Source organism: Fulmarus glacialis, unplaced genomic scaffold (genome assembly GCF_000690835.1).
Source record: "Fulmarus glacialis isolate BGI_N327 unplaced genomic scaffold, ASM69083v1 scaffold14219, whole genome shotgun sequence".
Classification (NCBI taxonomy): Eukaryota; Metazoa; Chordata; class Aves; order Procellariiformes; family Procellariidae; genus Fulmarus; species Fulmarus glacialis.
In genome coordinates this window covers 15,168-34,615 of record NW_009233989.1, presented here as the reverse complement: position 1 = coordinate 34,615, position 19,448 = coordinate 15,168, and the positions used below count along the sequence as shown (strand labels likewise).

The 19,448-nt window shown below is 46.5% G+C and overlaps 1 protein-coding gene across 1 annotated transcript in view; it reads right to left on the bottom strand.

Annotated features, from left to right (window-relative positions):
• Positions 1 to 16,706, bottom strand: part of NRF1 (nuclear respiratory factor 1) — a 51,319-nt gene extending 34,613 nt beyond the window's left edge. Inside the window, 8 exon segments of the mRNA XM_009585510.1 lie at positions 318 to 419; positions 2,214 to 2,411; positions 3,433 to 3,591; positions 9,493 to 9,523; positions 10,990 to 11,108; positions 11,878 to 12,004; positions 14,269 to 14,383; positions 16,484 to 16,706. Coding sequence (XP_009583805.1) covers positions 318 to 419; positions 2,214 to 2,411; positions 3,433 to 3,591; positions 9,493 to 9,523; positions 10,990 to 11,108; positions 11,878 to 12,004; positions 14,269 to 14,383; positions 16,484 to 16,706 — 1,074 coding nt within the window.
• Positions 16,707 to 19,448: the final 2,742 nt, after the last annotated feature.

The following is a 19,448-nucleotide window of genomic DNA, read 5'->3' as shown; positions in this document are numbered from 1 at the left end:
TTAAGTCTTTATCTGCTACAGCAGATAAATAAATAATCTATAGGAGATATCCAAAAATGTATGAAATTCAGAACTGAGGCTTCCACCATAATTGCAGTCGTACAGTCCTGAGTTAAAATGACAACAGTTCAGCACTTTCTATATAAAATTTTATAGAGTCTCGTGTTCACATGTATGTTAACCCTTAACACTGCAGGGTGGGGAAGCAAGGCTTGGTGTTTTCTGTGACCACTTAATTCTAGAAAATATTTAACTTTATTGAAGTTCAGATAGGATAATTCTGGTTTGTGCACCATGAACATGACCCAGGTCCTTACCTCTCCATCAGCCACTGCAGAATAATTGACTTGTGCGACAGTAACTGTGGTAGGCAACTCTGAGGCATCGGCCAGCGTGGCAACTGTAGCACCAGTGCCAACCTACGGAAGCCAACAAAATGCAGCTGAACACATTTGTTATTGCAGGAAAATGTCCACATAATTCAGGCAAAGGGACACTCAAATGCTCTCAGATTAAAAAGCATCACACCCACAGAGAATAATAGTAATTACAGAGCTCACAGAAAATACAGAGCTGTCTCAAAGGGCTGGGGGAGGAAATCATACACTAGAGCCACATTAATCTATGGCAGCTTCCAGAGTGGATATGGCCCAGAAGCAAGTTTTGCACAGGCCTCGTGCTGTCCCCTACGTTCATGTAGGAGACAGAGTCCTTGCTATTCTCCCAGCCTTGCAAAGAGCAGCTGTGGGACGCTGCTGCCATTCCCAGGTGTGAGGGTGGTGCGCAGGTGGAGCCAACACGCTTCTCTCATGGGGTGGAAGTCACTTAAAAAACCACTGAGCAGTCCTGGAGCAGAACTCCAGCGCATCAGCCCTCATTTATGACGCTCCTCGCTTACCATTCACTGGGTGTTTCATCTCCAGGCACTTGGCAAACATTAGCTCATCCTCAATACCCCATTGCCTTTGGAAATTACCTTTTCCCCATTTAACAGCTGGGGAAAGACAAAGGCAGGGAGATGTGCAGCTTTGTTTCTAAGGAGAATTAAACCTATAGATGCTGGAAAGCCAATGGGATCTCAGGTGCCCAGCACCTAAAAGAACACTAGTCAAAGGGAAAACGTACGTTAGCAGGTGAGCAAACAGAACCAGCTTGGCAAGTCTGCCGGGCCTTGGTGAGAGGAACAGAAAGCTGTAATGATCGCTGAAAAGCTTCCATTTGGGAAAAAAAAAACGCAACAACCAAAACAAAAAAAACCCCACCCCACCCCCAAAAAAAAAACCCCAAACCAAACAAACCCACACACCATGTTTTTATCTTCATGGTTGTGAGATGAGAACAGCCAACAGAAAATGACGTTTGAGACTTCATTAAAAGTGTGATGCTCAAGAGGGACAAACCTCTGAGCCAGTTAGGTACGAGAGGGCAGCAGTGGTTTGGAGGCAGGGGCACAGGGGAAACTAAGGTTCATATCCCACACCCATGAGGAGCTCTTGGGAAGTTTCAACAGAGCACTTAAATTTTTGACATCCTGAGCTGCCAGAACCTGCCTCCCCACATGGAGAATGCAGGGAAAACAGCAGCACCGCTGAGCCACTGCCTGAACGCAGCCCCTTCTGCCCTGAATCCCCCTCTGTAAAACGGTGTAAGAGACATCCTTACCGCAGGGGGTATCATGAGGATAAATATATATTTGGTCTGTGTAATATATATATTGCAGTGTAATATATATATCTTACACTGTAGGTATAAGATGAAGAACAGGGGGCACAGAAATACCCAATGCCATAGATTAAGGTATGTTTCATGCCGTTAAAGAAAGGCAGTCCCATCACCTCTCCTCCCATCACTCCATCCCATTGCCACCACAGGCGTTGTGTGGTCACATCATGAACCGTATTTGTTCGTAAACGGGTTCATTAAACTCAGGTCAGATCCCTGAATCGCTTGACCAAATAGCTGCAGAAATGCTTGTACTGCCATAACAGGAGAACAAGAGATGGGAGTGGGGAAAAGAGAGGATGAGACTGCTTCTCTGGGTGGGAGCATTGGGTTAACAAGCCTGTAGGCTAAGACATAGAGACAAAGACAAAATTCTTGAAGGACAAGTTAAGCTACCAAAAGGAGTTTGCTCTAAAGCACCTCCCTGATGCAGGCAACTCAATCCCGAGTCAGCCATGCTGGAAATGGAAAAGCCGAAGGGTTTCACTCACCTGGATGAGGGACACGGTGCCATCAGGGTTACTGAAGGTTTGTACCACTGTCTGTGATGGCACCAGGTGTGCTATACTATGTGTGGTTGTAGTCTGCTGCTGTGTCTGCTGATCCTCAAATGCGTAGAGTAGGTCTTCACGCCCATGCTGCTTGTAGCAGTTCTTCACGATAGTCCGCAATGCTTGGGTCCATGACACCTACCAGTAGAATGAAAGAGAATGAAGCATCAGTGTAAAAAAGTTTTCTCAACCACTGCAGTGCTGCTACTGATGTGATCTGCATGCTTATCTTTACCAGGTTTTCAACAAATTCTCAAATAAACAAAAGGCCCCAATACCTAATCCCTCTCTCCTCATCCCCTCCTTTCCCCAAGACTCAGACATCACCCTGGAGAGCTATTGCATTGCTGTGTACGGACACAGAACGAGCTCACCCGGCCAAGGGAAAGGGAAGCTTCTCAATGAAATCTGTTTCGCCAGCTTTCAAGGAATTCTAACTAAGGGACTGGGGCTGACAAGTAGAAAACCATCCCTACTAGGAAAGCACCAACTGCCACAGCACCATTTCCAGCCTCGCTAGGCATCCCTCCCCATCCAACCAGACCTACATCAGCCTGCACAAGTCCTGCCCCTTGTACACCCTGGTAGCTTTATTTCATTATCTCCTTGTGATAGGTTGATAGAAACATCACCTGCATGCAGGATCCATGGCTGTAACCGATATCCAAAACCTTTTCACTCAGTTCTCTCACTCCTTTTTTTTTTTCCTGGCTCACTACACATCACTATTTCCCTTTAAGTACAAAGGTCCCTGCTGCTCGGGATGGGACAGTATCCCTTCAAAGGCTTCAAGAGGCCATGATACAGACTCTACGGTAAATGACCTGCATACTTGGAGAGTAGACTTGTCTCAGGCTGGGTAGGCTGCTTCATAAGGCCACAGAGCTGAGCAGGTTCTGCAGGTAGCAAAAAGGGCACCCACTGCAGAAAGAGATGTGATTCAAATACCTGCTTGTCACACAACCCCAGCAGGGACAGAGCAGATTGAAGGTTCCGCCTCTCTCATCTCATTGCTCTCCCAGGCTGAATGTCTGACACGAAGTCAAGGAAGGGTCGATGTCATAGTTTCTTCTATCACTTGAGGGGAAAACTATTCCCACAAAAACTGGTTGCAAGACCCTGTACTCAATTTGAAGGCAGACAGACATGGGATACACACCCGCTGCTTCTGTTCCTCTGTGCGGACATCGCTGCGAACATTGGCCCACGGAATGTCCTCAGGCCACCAGATGGGCTTGCAGCTTTCTTTGCCCCAGCCTGGTTTCCCACGACCCGTGGAATACTTCAGCATCTCAGGGATGAAAGCTCGCAGCTGTGCCTGGAACAGAACCACATCAAAGAGTTGAGAGTTTTTTAGGAACTCGTATCTCTGGTAGTTTTGAGGTGCATAGTACAAAGTTATTACATTTAACTTCCATCCTGTTGGAACCAATCGACTGGAAGAGGCCTGAATGCCTAAGGAAGATGGACAAATACTTTACCATCTTCTCCCAAGGCTCAGATGAGAACAGCTTAGTAGCATGTGGACAAGCAGAAACAAAACTAAGTCAGCCAATTACAACAATAAGGCACAAACACACACTGTATTAACACACTTCATAGTTCAACACTACCATGAAGAGAGCTAACCAACCTGAAAGGGAGAAAAAATAAGAAAATAAGAATCAGAATAACGCAGAAAAAACCCATACTCAATGTCCCCATGGCCACAGGAACTCGGATGTGAGCTGATGTACATTTCACAGAGATGCTGCAAAGAGGATGGAGCTTCAGTGAGCCACCCCAATGTAACAAACACAATCTCACACAAACCTCCCACCCCTGCAGAACATAACATACACCGGACTAATTTGCTGAATCTATTTTTAACTTTTGCCAGAGTGGGGACACCTTTCAACCTGATTTTACTCCTCCTTAGCACGCACAAAAACTGGTCAACTAGTAACTAGCCTTTACCATCAGGAGACAATACCTTAAAAATGGACTTGCAAAGCAAATCGAGCAGATATGTCACCAAGAGCAAGTAATATCCTTAGCGTTATCAAAGAGAATAAAAAACTCACACAGGGTTTTATGACACATTTGGGTTTTGTACCGGGGACTGCCTGGAGCTCAGGAAAAGGCTGGTTCAGCTGCAGAAACAGAGCAGGAAGAGAAGCAGCGCTCAAGACCACATATGTCAGAGAAAACCACGTTAACTTAAAGCTAAATAGCTGCATTTAAGAACATCTCCCTGTATCCTTTCATAGCTTTAATAGCAAGTTATTTGAGCTTATGACAGTGCCACTGGGAGTCCTCGGGCCACCTTACAGCCCCGAGACACCTGCATGTTCAGGGCTCTAGGGCACAGCCATGGAAGAGCGCAACGGGTCCAGCATCAATTGGTGCCACAGCCACGACGCGGCCCCAGCTAGCGGAGACTCACGGAGGTCAGCTCACGGAGGACCCATCCCTGACCTTCTGCCATAACAGTGTCCATTCCTCCGAGCCACGATCCTGCTTGAATGACATGCTGCTTCCAGTCTGGATATTGTATCCATTGGCTCCAAGCTGTAAATCAACTCATTTACAAGCTGCCTTTTCCACGTTAGCATAGGGAGTATGTTCTAAAGTCCCCTCTAACATCGGTCAGACAGAGGAAGGGAGGAATGCTTCAGAGGAACAGGAGAATGCAGATTGTCTCTGTGGTCTCTGCAAAAAGCCTAAAGCCCCTAAGAACACTGCTAAATGCACTGGGATCTGCAGCAGCTCTTTTGGACACAGGACTGCTCTTCAAAGCCAGAGCCCAGCTGGAAGATGTAACATGGGCCCTAGCTTACACAGTTAAATAGAAAAATTGAAGTGTGTTTTGGTAAAAAGAAAACAATTTCTTTGTATGCATGATTTACTACATTGCATACAGTGTGCAGCAGTGGCTAGGGACTTTAAAGGCAATAAAAATCCAGTATAGTGGTGGGTCCATACATAGTGTATCTGCTGCACACCGTAGAAGAACCACCCCTGCTCAGAGAAGCAGCTGCATTTCAGTTCCTCCACTCCTCGGACATCTTGACCCATCTCAGAGAAGTCGTACCAAAACCCTGAATTGTAAATGGAGCCACAAAAAAGCCACCAGCTTGCCCACGCTCACACACAGTGTCAACCCCTTTGGTGCCCTTTTTTCCAGCCCAGGCCAAGCCTGCCCGTGATGCACTTCCCCATCCGTGCTGTAGGGCCAACAGTCACCCTGGCATGCATCAGGATCCCCGGTCGAGGCCCCATTTATTCAGTCAAATAAACCCACTAACGGCATTGAGTTGCCTGGTGCAAAAACAGTTAAAAGGTCCTTCCCAGAATTGCTATCTGCAAGCCATGCTCCTTGTTACCAGATGGATTAATTACTGGTCCTAGGGAGTTCAGCGGCTCAAGCTACTCAAGGCACTTGTTAAGGAGGGTTTGCCTTTAATCCGCCAGGGAGACAATCAGCAGCGGCGTGACAACCTGCTCCAGCGCGAGGACTTCTCTAATTAGTGCCGTAACGAGACCTCACCCGAGCAGCTTGCAGGGCTCTGACACAGGCTACGGCACCGAAACAAAGACCCTGCATCTCTCAGGGCACAGCTGGGAGGAACCGGTGCAACCGCTTCATCCGCGGGAGCCACGCGTTCTGCTGACTCCATCCACGAACCACCCGAAAATCAAATCTCTGCTAAAAGACAGCAGCTCACTCCGGTTTGCATGGTTGTCAGCTCTGGAAAGGGCTCATATAATCTCCAGTATGCAGGGTTTGAGAGAAACTATAAGAAATGTTTCTTTGACACCCTTTGGCACACAGAGTGTCTTCTAAGTTTTAACATTACGCTCAAGCGTTAGCGGTGGTGAGCTAATCCGGATTCTACCATTTGCAATGGCCCAAAGCACAGACAACTGCACTCCAGTGCTGGAAACAAGAAGTTGTCCTGCATGCAGAGCACCAAGCAATGCTCTGGTCTTAAGGTTTATCCCCTGCTAAGGAAAGTGCTTTCTAGAAAGGAGCAAAACCTGTGGCTGGGAATTTTCTACCTATCCCCAGAGCTCAGCCTCAGGATGTCCAAAAGCAACACCCGGGAAAAGCAAAGCCAAGTCCATGCAGGACCCTGGCTGCACCTGAAAGTGGAAGAGGGCAAAGCAGCAATTGCAGCAAAGCACCCAGGTATTTTGTTCACTGGCCCTTCTTTCTGCAACAGCCGATTTTAGACTAAATGTTCTTTAAGTTTAAAAGTTCCAATTAATTTTAAACATTCAGAATAAAAAGCCAGGCATCTGTCAAGGCAGCAACCAAGCTGTCACCATGAATTTCCTATGAAAACCCACATGGCCCTGACCGAACTCTGCGAGGTCTCACTGCCAGGTGCTTTCTGGCAGGCAGGATGAGAGCGGGCTTGCCGATGTCATGGCAAAGATGAAGCGGAGGGTAAGCCTCGGTGTCCTCAACAAGAAGCGACGGCACTCAGCACTCAGCAGATGCAGCAGTTTACACCTGGCCACAGGATTCCAACCCAAAATCAACAACCTGGTCATCGGTGCAAAAAGCAGGAGGTGCTGTGGGTCTCCCCACAGAACTCTGTGCTCACGGATTTACTCTTTATGCAAATCTTTCTTCTCTTCCAGCCTGAAACCGTGGTCAAGTCATAAGAATGAGTGACTAGTTCTAACGTTTCAAAGGGACACACCTGGGGACCAGGCTGTCCCTCTTGGGATCACCACCTCCTAGCAGAGTTTGGAGATCTGAGTGCTGGACATGACTGCTTGTTCTTGCTGGAAACGAGGCATGATGCAGGCTCTGAGCTTAAATGCTGTAAAAGCAGGCAACTGCCTGCATGCAGTTAGAAGAATACACTCATCCTTGTATCCAGAACCTCACAGGACTCGCTACCCTTCCCACTCTGCTGGAACAACCGTCCAGTGCTAGAGCTCAGCTGCACGGGGGACCCGATTCCTAACTCTGGGGTGCCTCCACTGCAGAACAAGGATGATCCCTCTGCCCCATGGCGACGACCTACTGGGAGAGCAGAAACACAGGCTGTCCCCGTACCACACGTCTGACGTGGACCAGAAGGGAGCACCAGCAAGCCTCGCACCCAGGCGATGGGGTCCAGCACTGCGGGATCATCCCTGCCCCTCCATGGAGAGGATCTGACAGCTGCAAACTGAGTTTAGTTACCGTCTTTCCGTGCTTGGCTTCTCCTACATACAAACTGACACGTACATAAAGATATCTGCTGTTTGTGCTAAAGCTTTTTGCAGTACGTAAATAGACGTTAAGATGATTTTTGAGAGGCCCATATAAACTTTGTCGGCTTGTATAAGCAGACTGCAAATCATAGGGGCATATTATGTTTAAAAAAGTCAGATTAAAGGACAAATAACCTGTTCAGAAAAACATAAACAAATTCTAGTGACCTTGGTGAGAGCCGACTTTCAGTCATCGACCTCAGCATTACCCAATCTTAGGGGCAAACTCAGGTCTGACGTATAGTGTCAACGTAGCCAAAGTCCATAAAGTATCGAGATTTCTCTGTGTAATGGCTGCAGGGTAAAAGCCCCACTGCAATATGGTTTTTTTCTGCACAGCCAAAGTGGTTGATGCTCTCCATTCGCAAGTTTATAGAAGCATCTTTGCTCAGGTTAGTAAAGGCTTTATTTCCCTCAAGACCACCAGGGAAGCAGAGCAATTAAACAGAGAGTTATTTTCATCTCCTCGTTGAGGAGCTAACGCCTCTACCACCTGCCTGCTGACACCTGCAGCTGCTGAAAGCAGAGGCCTCGTTTTTCCACTCCCTGTGACACACCTATTAATTGTGCTGTCCAATTTATATTTATAAATATTTCGGTTTTCCACAGGGCTTTGCGCAACTTAGTTGAAAAAGCTCATTTCTTGTTAGCAAATACAAAGAACTATATTGGCAGCTCTGGGAATCAAGGTTCCTACAAAAAAAAAGATGGCACTTCTGGCTGTGCAACAGGTTGCAGCGATGTAGGAGTCAGACGTATCATCCACTCTCTCAAACGCATGTATTTCAAATTGCGATTGTGGCCAAAAAAAGACAGCACGGTGTCCTCATCGTGTTCAGCATATCTGTGTTTTGTTTCTATTTAAAGTTTGCCCCCAAATTTGGCAAAAACTATATAGCAGCTGGATGCTTTCAGCAACAAAATCATCTCCTAAGCACCACATGCCCCACCTTACTCCTTGAAAATTTTACAAGAAGACCGACCTGCTGGGTTGTGAAAATCCACCCAGGACTCTGCAGTCCTGTCTACTAATTCTAGTGCTCTGCCCTCAAGTGGCCTGCAGCCATTCAAGGATCTCAAAATTTTTAAAAGACATTTACAAAACATAATCCCTATATGATATGCGGGGAAACTGAGGCAGTGCAGCGCTGGATGCCCACAACATGCGTGCACATCACAGCGGCTGGGCTAACCGGGACAGCGACGGTTAGCCAAACGGGGCACGAAGAGCACGGACTCTGTCCACAGCTCAAGAGAAACCTTCTTCACAAAGCTGTTTTGAGTTATCACATTGCATTAAAAAGACGAGGGCTACTTCCAACAAGATACTTGTTTTACCATAATGAAATCAGAGGCTCTACATTGCTATGCTGTTTCATCAGCGGTTTGCACGCCTGCTGACCAAAGGCCCTGAAGAACATGGAGAAGAAAAACCATTTCTCATTTAATAGAGCCTGGGAACACTGGAAAGAAATAAAAAAGCTCTGCCAGCAACTAGTGCCTTGGACTGGAGAGCTGCTTCACATGTGGAAATGCAAAGCAATCAAACCCCAGGGGCAACATGGCTTGGCCAAGTCTTTGTGCAAGGTTTCCTGAAGACCAAGGCCATGTCATGTTTGGAAGAAAAAAAATCTCCAACCTTATTTTTAGCTTAACATGAAAAGTATTAGTATTTTATCCATAGAATTCTATGGATAAAAAAGAAGCAGAAAACACTTCAGCAACCTTTGATGTTAAAATATTTAATTTCCAACTCTACCGCAAAAAATAAACAATATGCATTATAAATCTAGCTGAAGGCTTCTCTGAAGTGAGAGCTTGTCACTTTTACCGCTACTTTGATGGCACGTGCAACATTAACAGCCAAACAGCTGACAGATCTTTTATTGGCCCTTTTATACGTGCACATATTCTGCGCACTGCAAACCAGAAAAGTTTCTCAGATGTGTTATTGGATTGCAACAACCTGATCTCATTCATCCACACTCATTTCCCCTCTCTCTCCCTCATTTCTTTCCACCACTCCACCAGCAACAGCTCGTTTGCTTCGTTCCTTCCTCAGAGCCCACGTGCTGTGGGCACGAGCACCTCCAGCTTCACTACTCACACCGCACTAGGGTGGCCTCCCTCTGCCCGAGCAAATCTCCACATAGATGTCTCCTTCTCCTTGTTTTAAGTCCTAGGCACTTCTCTTGCTATTACTCAGCTTAAGTACTACAACAACGAGGCCATAAAGAATTCAGATAAACACAAGTGTTTTGTTTGCCAATACAAATGAATTCACAGCTACATACCTGTAATCTTTTGATGGTCTTTCATTTTACTTTCAAAGTAAAATGTTTCCATTTTTTACCTTCCATTTCCATGGGAAACTGTTAATGATACAAACCAAAAGCTGCCTGTGAACAGCTCTTGCAGATACCACCTTTCACAGTGGCTTAAAAATCTAGCAACTAAGTTTTGTCTTATGTTGTCATGGATTAGGAACATGATCTGTTATCAGCCAAGGCACAGTAGATTTCTTTGTAAAATTTTGTTAGAAGTGTGAACTTGTCTGATTCCACCTAAGTAATGGAGATGGTGTTTTGACCAGAATGTGATCTTTCTTCAAAGCACAGAGGAAATTGGCACATCTTTGCTCTATAACACCTCTTTATATGTTGCGCAAAGCCTCTGGCCCTTGGATCTTGCTACTCCCTCTGAAGAGTATTTAAATGCTTTCAGCATTTAAAATTTGTTGCGGTACATCAGACTGAGTGTATCCAGGGCCTCCTGCAAAACACACTTACCTGCATTCAGGTCCTGCACCCCAGGGGAATGAGATTTCCCTACAGATGATCCCCCTCACACCAAGGAAGCTTCCCTGGGGGGTCCCCTCCACTTTCTCCTAGCAATAACGAGGTCAGCAAAGGGCTGGACCTGGAGAGAAACGGAGTCCCCCACATCCCTAGGGCAGATGACTCCCTAGCTCCATCAGAAGTATCTCACTCAGGGTCTGACCTGGAGTTAAACCATTGGTAAGCTCCCCTCTGCTCCAGTCCACAGCAGAAAACAGAGGAGGGAACGAACTAGAGCACACAAGAAATGTCCAAGGAGGATAAGCCAAAACGGTACTCCACAAGCGACCTTCCTGACCTCAGTGCCTAAAAATCACTGCGAAGTGCAGAACAATTATCTTCTCTGTTCATAGTTTATGGGAGGTGACAAAAACAGGTCAAAGGGGAATGCTCCCAGCAGCCTGAGCTCCAGTCCTTAGCAGCATCTCTACTGTTTCATGTAGAAAACAAGCACCAATAACAAAGCTTCACATCTAACTACTATCTGAGCTGTTACAGTCCCATGGGAAAGAAGAGATCAAATGCATTCCCTAGAGATGTAGACATAAGCTCCACTGCAAAATAACAGGACGTGACTGCAAGATGCCAAATCTCTCTCTCTGGTTCTGCCACGTCTGGCTGCTTACCTGTGAATGCCATCGATGGTGAGGGGTGGCAACTCGGAGTTAACCTCCTGAGGTGCAGGAGCATGCTCTGCTAGTGCGGACTCCAGGTCTTCCAGAATCATGCTCTTGTACTTGCGTACCTGTGGGGAATCGTTAAGATCAGGTAAACAAGGTAAGGAGCACCAGGAGAGGTGAGGGCAAGGACGCAGGGCCAGGCACCTTCCCCAATGCCATCGATGGTGAGGGGTGGCAACTCGGAGTTAACCTCCTGAGGTGCAGGAGCATGCTCTGCTAGTGCGGACTCCAGGTCTTCCAGAATCATGCTCTTGTACTTGCGTACCTGTGGGGAATCGTTAAGATCAGGTAAACAAGGTAAGGAGCACCAGGAGAGGTGAGGGCAAGGACGCAGGGCCAGGCACCTTCCCCAAGGTGCTGCAGAACAGAAGGAGCAAACAATGCCACAGCTGGCAAGAAAAAATACCCACTGGCCCCGAAGACTTGGCCGCATCGAAGACCTGATGATGAAACATCAAGTAACACTGGCAAGTGGAAGTATTTACGGGATTAAAAGAAAAGTTCTGAAGCAAGACTTATCACAGTCATGATCTGCTCCATTTACTGTCCGGTCTGCAACAAGGTGCAAGCACTGACAGCCAAGCTGAGTTCAAACACATCACCACTACCTGCTCCCTCTGATTTTTAATCCAGGATATTCAACCCTGGTGAGATGTGCTGGGCAACCACAGGACCTCAGTGCTACCCTCATGTCCATACAATCTGAATTCCTGTTGCCAGGGTTTTAAACATGACCTTCGAATCACTACCAGGCTTGCAAGGCTGCCTTGAGCAGAATGAAACCTGCAGAGAAGGTGAGCAATTCATTACATAGCTTTTCCTACAGACACCTACCACATTCTCCAAGGGTGCAGCACCGAATACTTTAAAGACAGGATTGGGTTTGGAGGGTGAGATGCACAGAACGATGGCCTGCTGCCCCACTCTGGTGGTGTACTCATCCAGCGTGGCTCGGAGCTTCCTGAAACAGAGATATAAAACAGCGAATAGGTATCAGCTGAAAGCCCTGCAGAAACACAACCCTTTGCATTGTAAACTCCCTTTCTTAATGCTACCCATTTACAAACCAGGTGAGAAACGGAGCCCCAGCTGGTCAGATTAGCCACATATACTGGTTCTTCCTCCGCTCCCACAGGCCTGCTGCGTTCCCTGCAGTCACCCAGCAGCTCAAATATCAATTATTCTCCCTTCTTTCCTTTTTCAATTGATGTAAAAAATAAAGAGAAATCACCAGAGCAGCAAGAGGACAGCAAGAGTCTACATATCCACTCTGTCACCGTCTAAGTGTATTAGCAATACAAAACTTGTAAGGTAAAGAACTTGAATGATTCAGCAAAAGAGGACTGCGAACACAGGTTATTTTACATCCAGCCTCATAACAATGCATTGCAATTCTCTAGCACCAAAGGCCTGCTCAAACCAGAACTGTATGCATTCAACCAACAGCTAAACGACAGGCAAGAACCAGAAATATTGCAACAGCTGAGCACAAGAAACCCACGTATTCAGACACCTGCCACATCAGCAAGTCCCTTTGGAATGAGCTCTGTAGGAAGAAAACGTTCCATCATATACTTTCCGCCTCTTACTCACTTCTAAGCAATGCAAGAGATGTGTCAGAAATGTTGTCAGAAACTCATAAAGCAAGAGAGAAGTAGCGGTTATCACCAGATAACCTGAGCACTCCATAAGGTGACAGTGTAGTATCTGCCCTGGTCATTTCAGAACCTGCTGTTAGCAGCAGACACGTTGCCAAAAAGCACCACCACCATCACCAGCTACGCAGAGATCCCAGAATCAGAAACTGTAACTTCCCACTCATTTCACAGTGGTGTAAATATCAAGCACAAACATGTCAAACTGATCAGAGTGCAAAAAAAGGATGCATTTTGTCAGTAACTTGCATGTAGTAAAATGAAGGAGTTGCATGAAGGGAGAAGAAAGAATTCCTTTAAATAGGAGTTTCTTTAAAAATATATTGTTCACATTTCAAGAGAGAAAAGAATTTGCTCTTCAGAAACGTTGCAAGAGACAAGGTTGGGTCAGCAGAGTTGGGGGAAGGAGGGAAAACCAGAATGAGCTATAAAAAAAGGGAGTCCACTCCCAGGGAATATTATTTAACACTAACCCTGCTCCACTTCGTTCCAGTTTGATTATGTGCAAAGGGTGTTGTGGGACTCAGCAGTCCCACAGAGTAAGCAGAATTATAAGGAAACCAACTTAATTTCTCACCAACTTTACAAGAGTTAGAATAGGAGAGAAGGAGAAAAAGCGAAACTCTGGCCATCACTGTTTCAGTGCATGAAGTGTGCACACAGGAGGAAGCCAGCAAGAAATGGGATGACAAATACCCCAACTCTTGTGAGATAAATTAAACCCAATTAAATCCAAAACAGTTTAAAAAGAAAAATTGCTTTGTTCCAAAACCTAAAAAATATAGGACCAGCCAATATTTACAACTGTTTCCTGAAGATGGAATTGCAGGTGATCTCCCCAGGCTTGCGGAAAGCCTGTGCAGTCACTTCAGCACCAGTGCTCCTAGGTGGCCATCAGGCGGGCAGACAGCCTCAGAGCACCTGTAATGCAACACCTGAAGGGCTACGGAAGATTGGTGTCTACAGAGCAAGTTTCTAAAGCCAAAGAAAGTGTTTCAGCTCTGGCAGGCATCTCCCCTCGATTATTATCCCCCAACACTGTGCACTACAGGCTGGGTCAGTCTTCAGCATGGAGCTCACACAACGGGGTCTGCTGGCAAAGGAAATTCAGGTACACACGCACTAGATTTATTCACAGGATCATTTCATAATGCAGAAAATACTTTTTTCGTTAGGTAGGTAAGTCCTTCGTGCCACTGCAGAGCTGGGATATGGCTGTAGCTCCAGATTCTCAGGCCAGCTGCTGTTAAAGCGACTACGAATATCTTGCAAGGCAACGGTACCATGACAGATTTAACTTGTGATTACCTGGGGTTAAAACAGAATGGTGGATCCCACCAGAATGGTCATGTCAGTCCTGGTGATCATAATATCGCATTAAAGATGAGTAGAGCTGCAATTTAGCCCATTTCTACAAACTAAAACACAGCTCTTGGGTTCCAGAAAAGATGCCCAAACAAAATCCCCAAGCTGAGCAAGTTCTGGACAGCACATGGTCTCACCATGCGCGGCACTGGAGACAGATCGAGGATGCAGACCAAGGTGTCAGAGTGCAGGCGGGAGTCCTTACCGTAGCAAACGCGTCTGCTGCCTCTTGCGGATTGACGGGTTGGATTCAAAAACGTGTGGTCGCTTTCGTTTTTTACCCGTTGCCACGGCAGCAGCTGCTGCCATCCCCACAGGGCCTGGAAATCAAACCATAAAGAGTGAATCAGTACACGCAGCTCAGGAACTGGCCAGAAAGGAGGTTGCCATTGCCCGCCCCAGCGATGGGTCCCAAGGGCTCCGCTCAAGGGCCTCCCCACCCACCGGACCAGGGTGACCCGAATTCCCCACTGAGCTCTCTGGCAGCCGGGATCCCTCCTCTCCAGCATTGGAGAGGTGTATCAAAAGGCTTCATTCCCCAGACTGGCAAATCCCAGCTCAGTCCCAGGTGAAAGTCACATATTTCAGTCCAGAGTTTTCCTTACAATCACATAATTATGTGTTTTATCTTCCAGACATACTGAAAAACTCTCAAGTATGCCAAGACTTTAAGTCACTGACTGCAATTGAGGAGATCCTGGTGGCAGGGGAGAAGAGACCAGGTACAAATGCCATGAATCCTGCTCGGACACCTCAACTACAGCATCAGGAGTCCGAGGCTTTCCCTAGGGATTAAGGACCAGTTCTAATGGGAAAGAAATTGAAAATCCAGAGTTCCCGGCAGCATCCTACAACAGTCCCCTGAAGAATAGTGCGGACCACAGCAGGGCAGCGCTAATTGCTTTCGTGATCAAACTCTAGACACAGAGTCTACGTAAGGGGAAGTTTCATTAAGTTAATTGGAAGTAAACCAAACAACATGCAGTGGATTGTGCTTCTATTGGTGATCTCCAGAAATGAGTGCCAGGTCAGAGTCAAAAAGCCCTGGGGTCTAATGCAGGCTCAAGGACTTGCCTTTGACTCCTGAGCAGACCTCAGTTGCTCTGTGTGTAGTTTCTCCATATGTCAGAGGTGAAAGATCCCGTCAGGGAACACTATATTTTTGTGTTTAACAAAGATGCAGCTACTGGATCAGGAAGTCCTAAGCTACCAGTCAGTGGAAGCTGGTAGATGATAATGAAAGATTATATGTTTTCTCTAGGCAGCTGCTCTGGGAGATGGGACACTGTAATGGACAGAGCTCTGGGTGACACTACAGACCCAGGTTTTGTCAATCAGTAAGGAACTACATGAGTGCTACTCATGCCAGGCACAGCAAGCGCTGCTGCATACTGCTCCAACAATCCTGTGCTTGTGAAAAATAAGAATAAAAACATTGCCTTTTGGGGGACTGGAAAAACATTTGCTCTGGAGAAGCGAGGAAGGGCTACGCTGGGCTCTCGGGCAAGCTTTGGGCTGGATGTGCCAGCCCATGCTGCAAACTGCAGCCGCCTGCCCTAGGGAAGCGGGGCAGCTCCTGGCTCGGGGGTGCCTACCTGGCCAGGGGTTGGAGGGGCACCGGGCGGCCCCTGCATCGGGAGGGCTCACAGGCAGGCGAGAGGCATCAGATGCCCCTCTCCTGGAACCCAGGCCTGAAAAGCTTGTGTGCTCGAAGGGAAGGAGGAAGGAAAAAATCCTGCAGGAGCTGAGGCTGGAAAATTAATAAGCAAAGGGTGTGGGATGCTCAGTGGGGTGGTGGAACTTCACAGGTTCGGTCAAGCACATCAAGAGCTTTATTTATCAGATAAAGTCTGATACAGAGTCAGACAAGTCTGTGAGTGCTTATTTATCACTGCATTTTTCTACTAATGAGGTAGATCCACCACAAGGCAAATCTGGAGGACATTTGGCAGGGGCTTGACTGGAATCACTTGACTGTGATTCTGAAATACCTTCCCAGGCCAGATACGCCAGGACCCTTTGTGGCATCTCCTTGGGAGAGGCCTAGCATGTGAGCTCCCTGGCTAAGCAGGGTTGCATAGCACTCCTGGGTTATTTTTGCTGTTTTTTATATGGTCCTGAAATAAGCTTGCTCTTTGACATATTCAGTATTTTAGTTTCGTTTTTTGAGGCAGCATTTACCAGGGACCTTTTCTATTGTACAAACCAGTCTCTTATTCCCAGTACCTCTATACTGCACATAAATAAAGTGATGCAAGATTCAAGCGGCCAGCAGACCTTGCAAAGAAGCCAGGGCAATACGGAAACATTCAGAGCATCCCGTGGGGTGACAAGATCACCCACCACCCTCAAGCGGTCTTTGCGACCTCTGCACAAACGCAACATTAGGCGAATGACGCCGAGCATCCCACTGACTTTACCTGCCGCAGCCAGGTGGGCGGTGACCTCGTCGGCAGCCGTGGAGTTGAGGATGTCAGAGTCATCGTAGGAGGTGTCCTCCGGCGAAGACGGCGAGTCTTCGTCCGCGCTCAGCATGCTGTGCTCTGTGTAGGTGGCCACATGGACCTGCTGCACTTGCTGGGCCACTGCGTGGGCCTCGATGGTGGCCATGTGCTCTGTTTGGGTCACCCCGTGTTCTTCCATCAATAGCTACTGTCAGAGGAGACAAAAATCACAGGAAGGGGTTACCAACACTGATGCACCATAAGGGAGGGCAGCCAAAGGTTTCTGAGCCAGCTAGGTGAGCAGGCCATGACTAAGAGGAAACAGGAGATTACCTCCCCCAGTGGCAGTGGTCTTCTACGAGAGGGAAATAACAACTGCACCAGGAGCCAGAAGAGGAACTTGAAGTTTAAGAGTTTTGAAAAAACTTCCAACAACATGGCATAGCACCCAGAGGCAGTCATCTTTGCTGGAGGAAAGGTCTTTAAGGATCTTGTAGCCCCGAGATTATGTGCTCTGCACACACTACATATTAAGAGATCTGATCAAAGCTGGAACTTATATTTGCCACTTGAAGATCTAGCTTTCAGGGAAGATGCTCAAGGGCGATACACAATCTCTCTCCTCCAACCTCAATAGCTCAGGACACAAATGAGGATGCCAGTACAGAAGTTTACTGGCAGCAAGTTGCATTCTACAGACCACTTTTGTTGCATTACTTGTTTAGAGTCCGGAAGCAGGCAGAATCATTACAACCCAAGCACAAATATTACATAAAGCATATTTATTTAATGCATCTAGTGGTAAACCACTGAGCAAAGTAGCAGCTTACGTAGTCAGCAGGGCACTGGACCATACGCCATGAACATAAATCTGCGCAGAAGGAACAAGACAGGAGGTACGCAGGTATTTTCAGTGTGTGTCTACCATACATTTGTGGAAAAGGAACAGCACATCCTTAAGATATTTTCAAACTACATTAGAAGAATTAGGACATCAACCCTCAAAAACAGATTCCCCAAAACCCTCGGGGCAAACAGCAGAAGGAAAGAAATGACCAGCTGTAGCGAACAATAAAATACACCCAAGAAATTCTGACCCCGTAAGTATAGCCATTGAATTTAAAGCTCTTGATTGACACCCTCTTCATGGAAACAGATCAAGTTTCCCAACCATCACATCCCAGGGTTTAGGATGAGTTAGCTCCACATATTCATTTGCAAAATGAATTCATTCCTTCTGCAGCCGCCGTAGCAGCCTTTGTCTTCCTGAGAAGCCAAATCTGACCTAGCCATTTTGGCACGGTTTCTCATTTACTAATACAAAGAAATCCATCTGCATCTTTCCACAGCCTTACTGAACTTTCCAAAAAGCCAAAACCAATCTCCAAAGCATTTCGCCCTGCTCAACTCTGTCCAATTAACTGGCAATTCAGACCTTAGAGGCTAAGCTCCTCGGGAAGTAGCAGCCTCCCTCCGCTGACCAGAGAGGGAGGCCACAGCAACTTGCCTTCTAACGTAGACATCGTGGCTTCGTAGTTAAAACCCAGAAAAGGGTCCAGGTTACAGAATCCCTTCATTTTCCATGTCTGTCTATGGCTGGTTTCTCTCCAATGCTATACACACTTCTAGTAACAAGGGTCACATAAAATGAACGGTTTCTACTGGTTTCTCTCCAACGCTATACACACTTCTAGTAACAAGAATCACATAAAATGAACGGTTTCTGCTAAGAGACTACTATTTCCACACGTAACACCAACTTCACTGTGGAGCATCAAAGCTTACTCCATTAATTTTGACATCTTCATGGGGGATAGAAGCAGAAGGGAACTGCATGTATTTAGGCAGTGGATTTTCATCCACGAGATGCCAACAGTGCTCTAAGGCACAGCTATATTCTAAACGTTAGGGTGATACTGGTTTGATACTGGTTTGGGTTTCCCAGTTCAGAAGAGTCTGGTTAAAACCAGGGACCCGTACTCCCAAGTGAGATGGAAGGAAGGACATGGTCACATATTTAATTATGCAGCCGGCTGTTGTGTGACGGAGGGAGGCATTGTTTAGCGGCTAAAACAAAGAAACAAGTATCAGGATGCAGGTCCAGTACTGGAAGCTGCCCAGATACTACAATGACCGTGGCACTAGAATCACCCTCTGTACTGGGAAGGCTGGGGAAGAGGCACATCGCTTCTATTTACACTCCCACTAACATTACTGCCCCAAGAAAGTGAGTTTCTTATCCATGAAACACTAAGAGATCCCCTAAAAGGTCCTAAATGGTATGGACGGGAAACTGAATTCAATCTGGACCACAGACAGATGTTTTCAAACTTCTGTTTTCTATCCAGGCACGCACTAGAGGAACTCAAGCCTGTGGGACAGCAGAATTGGTGTTGTGAGACTTACAAACCTACTGAGGTTACGGCTAAAGCCAAATCGCCCTCAAACTCACAATCCTCCCTAGAAGGCTGCTAGAGTTAGATGTTGCTGTTGTCCAACCCTGTTTATAACTCAGATTGTAATATTAGAACCATCCAAAAATAGCAGCAATTCAAATACCGCCAGTAACGAAGGGACTAAGATGCTGAGGTACATTGAAGCAAACTGAAAATTTCTGGTTTGAAAAAAATCAGCCGTAACCTCCTTGCAAGGAACTTATTTTGCCTTCACCGTAGAAAACTGGTCAAGAAAAATTAAAAGGGAAAAAAAAAAAAAAAAAAAGCTCAGCAGGCCATGCCTTTCCCAAGCTACTATGCTTTTTCTGAAAGGGTATATTGCTGCTTTTCTCAATGGAACAATACAATTTTAAGTACTTTCCATTAAAATGTATTTATCCACAGAAAAATATGATCGGAATATAATTGATGAAGCATAGTAACCTTGTAGCTCATCAGGAGACAAGACTGCAAGACAATGGATGCTTCACATACCGTTTCCTTCA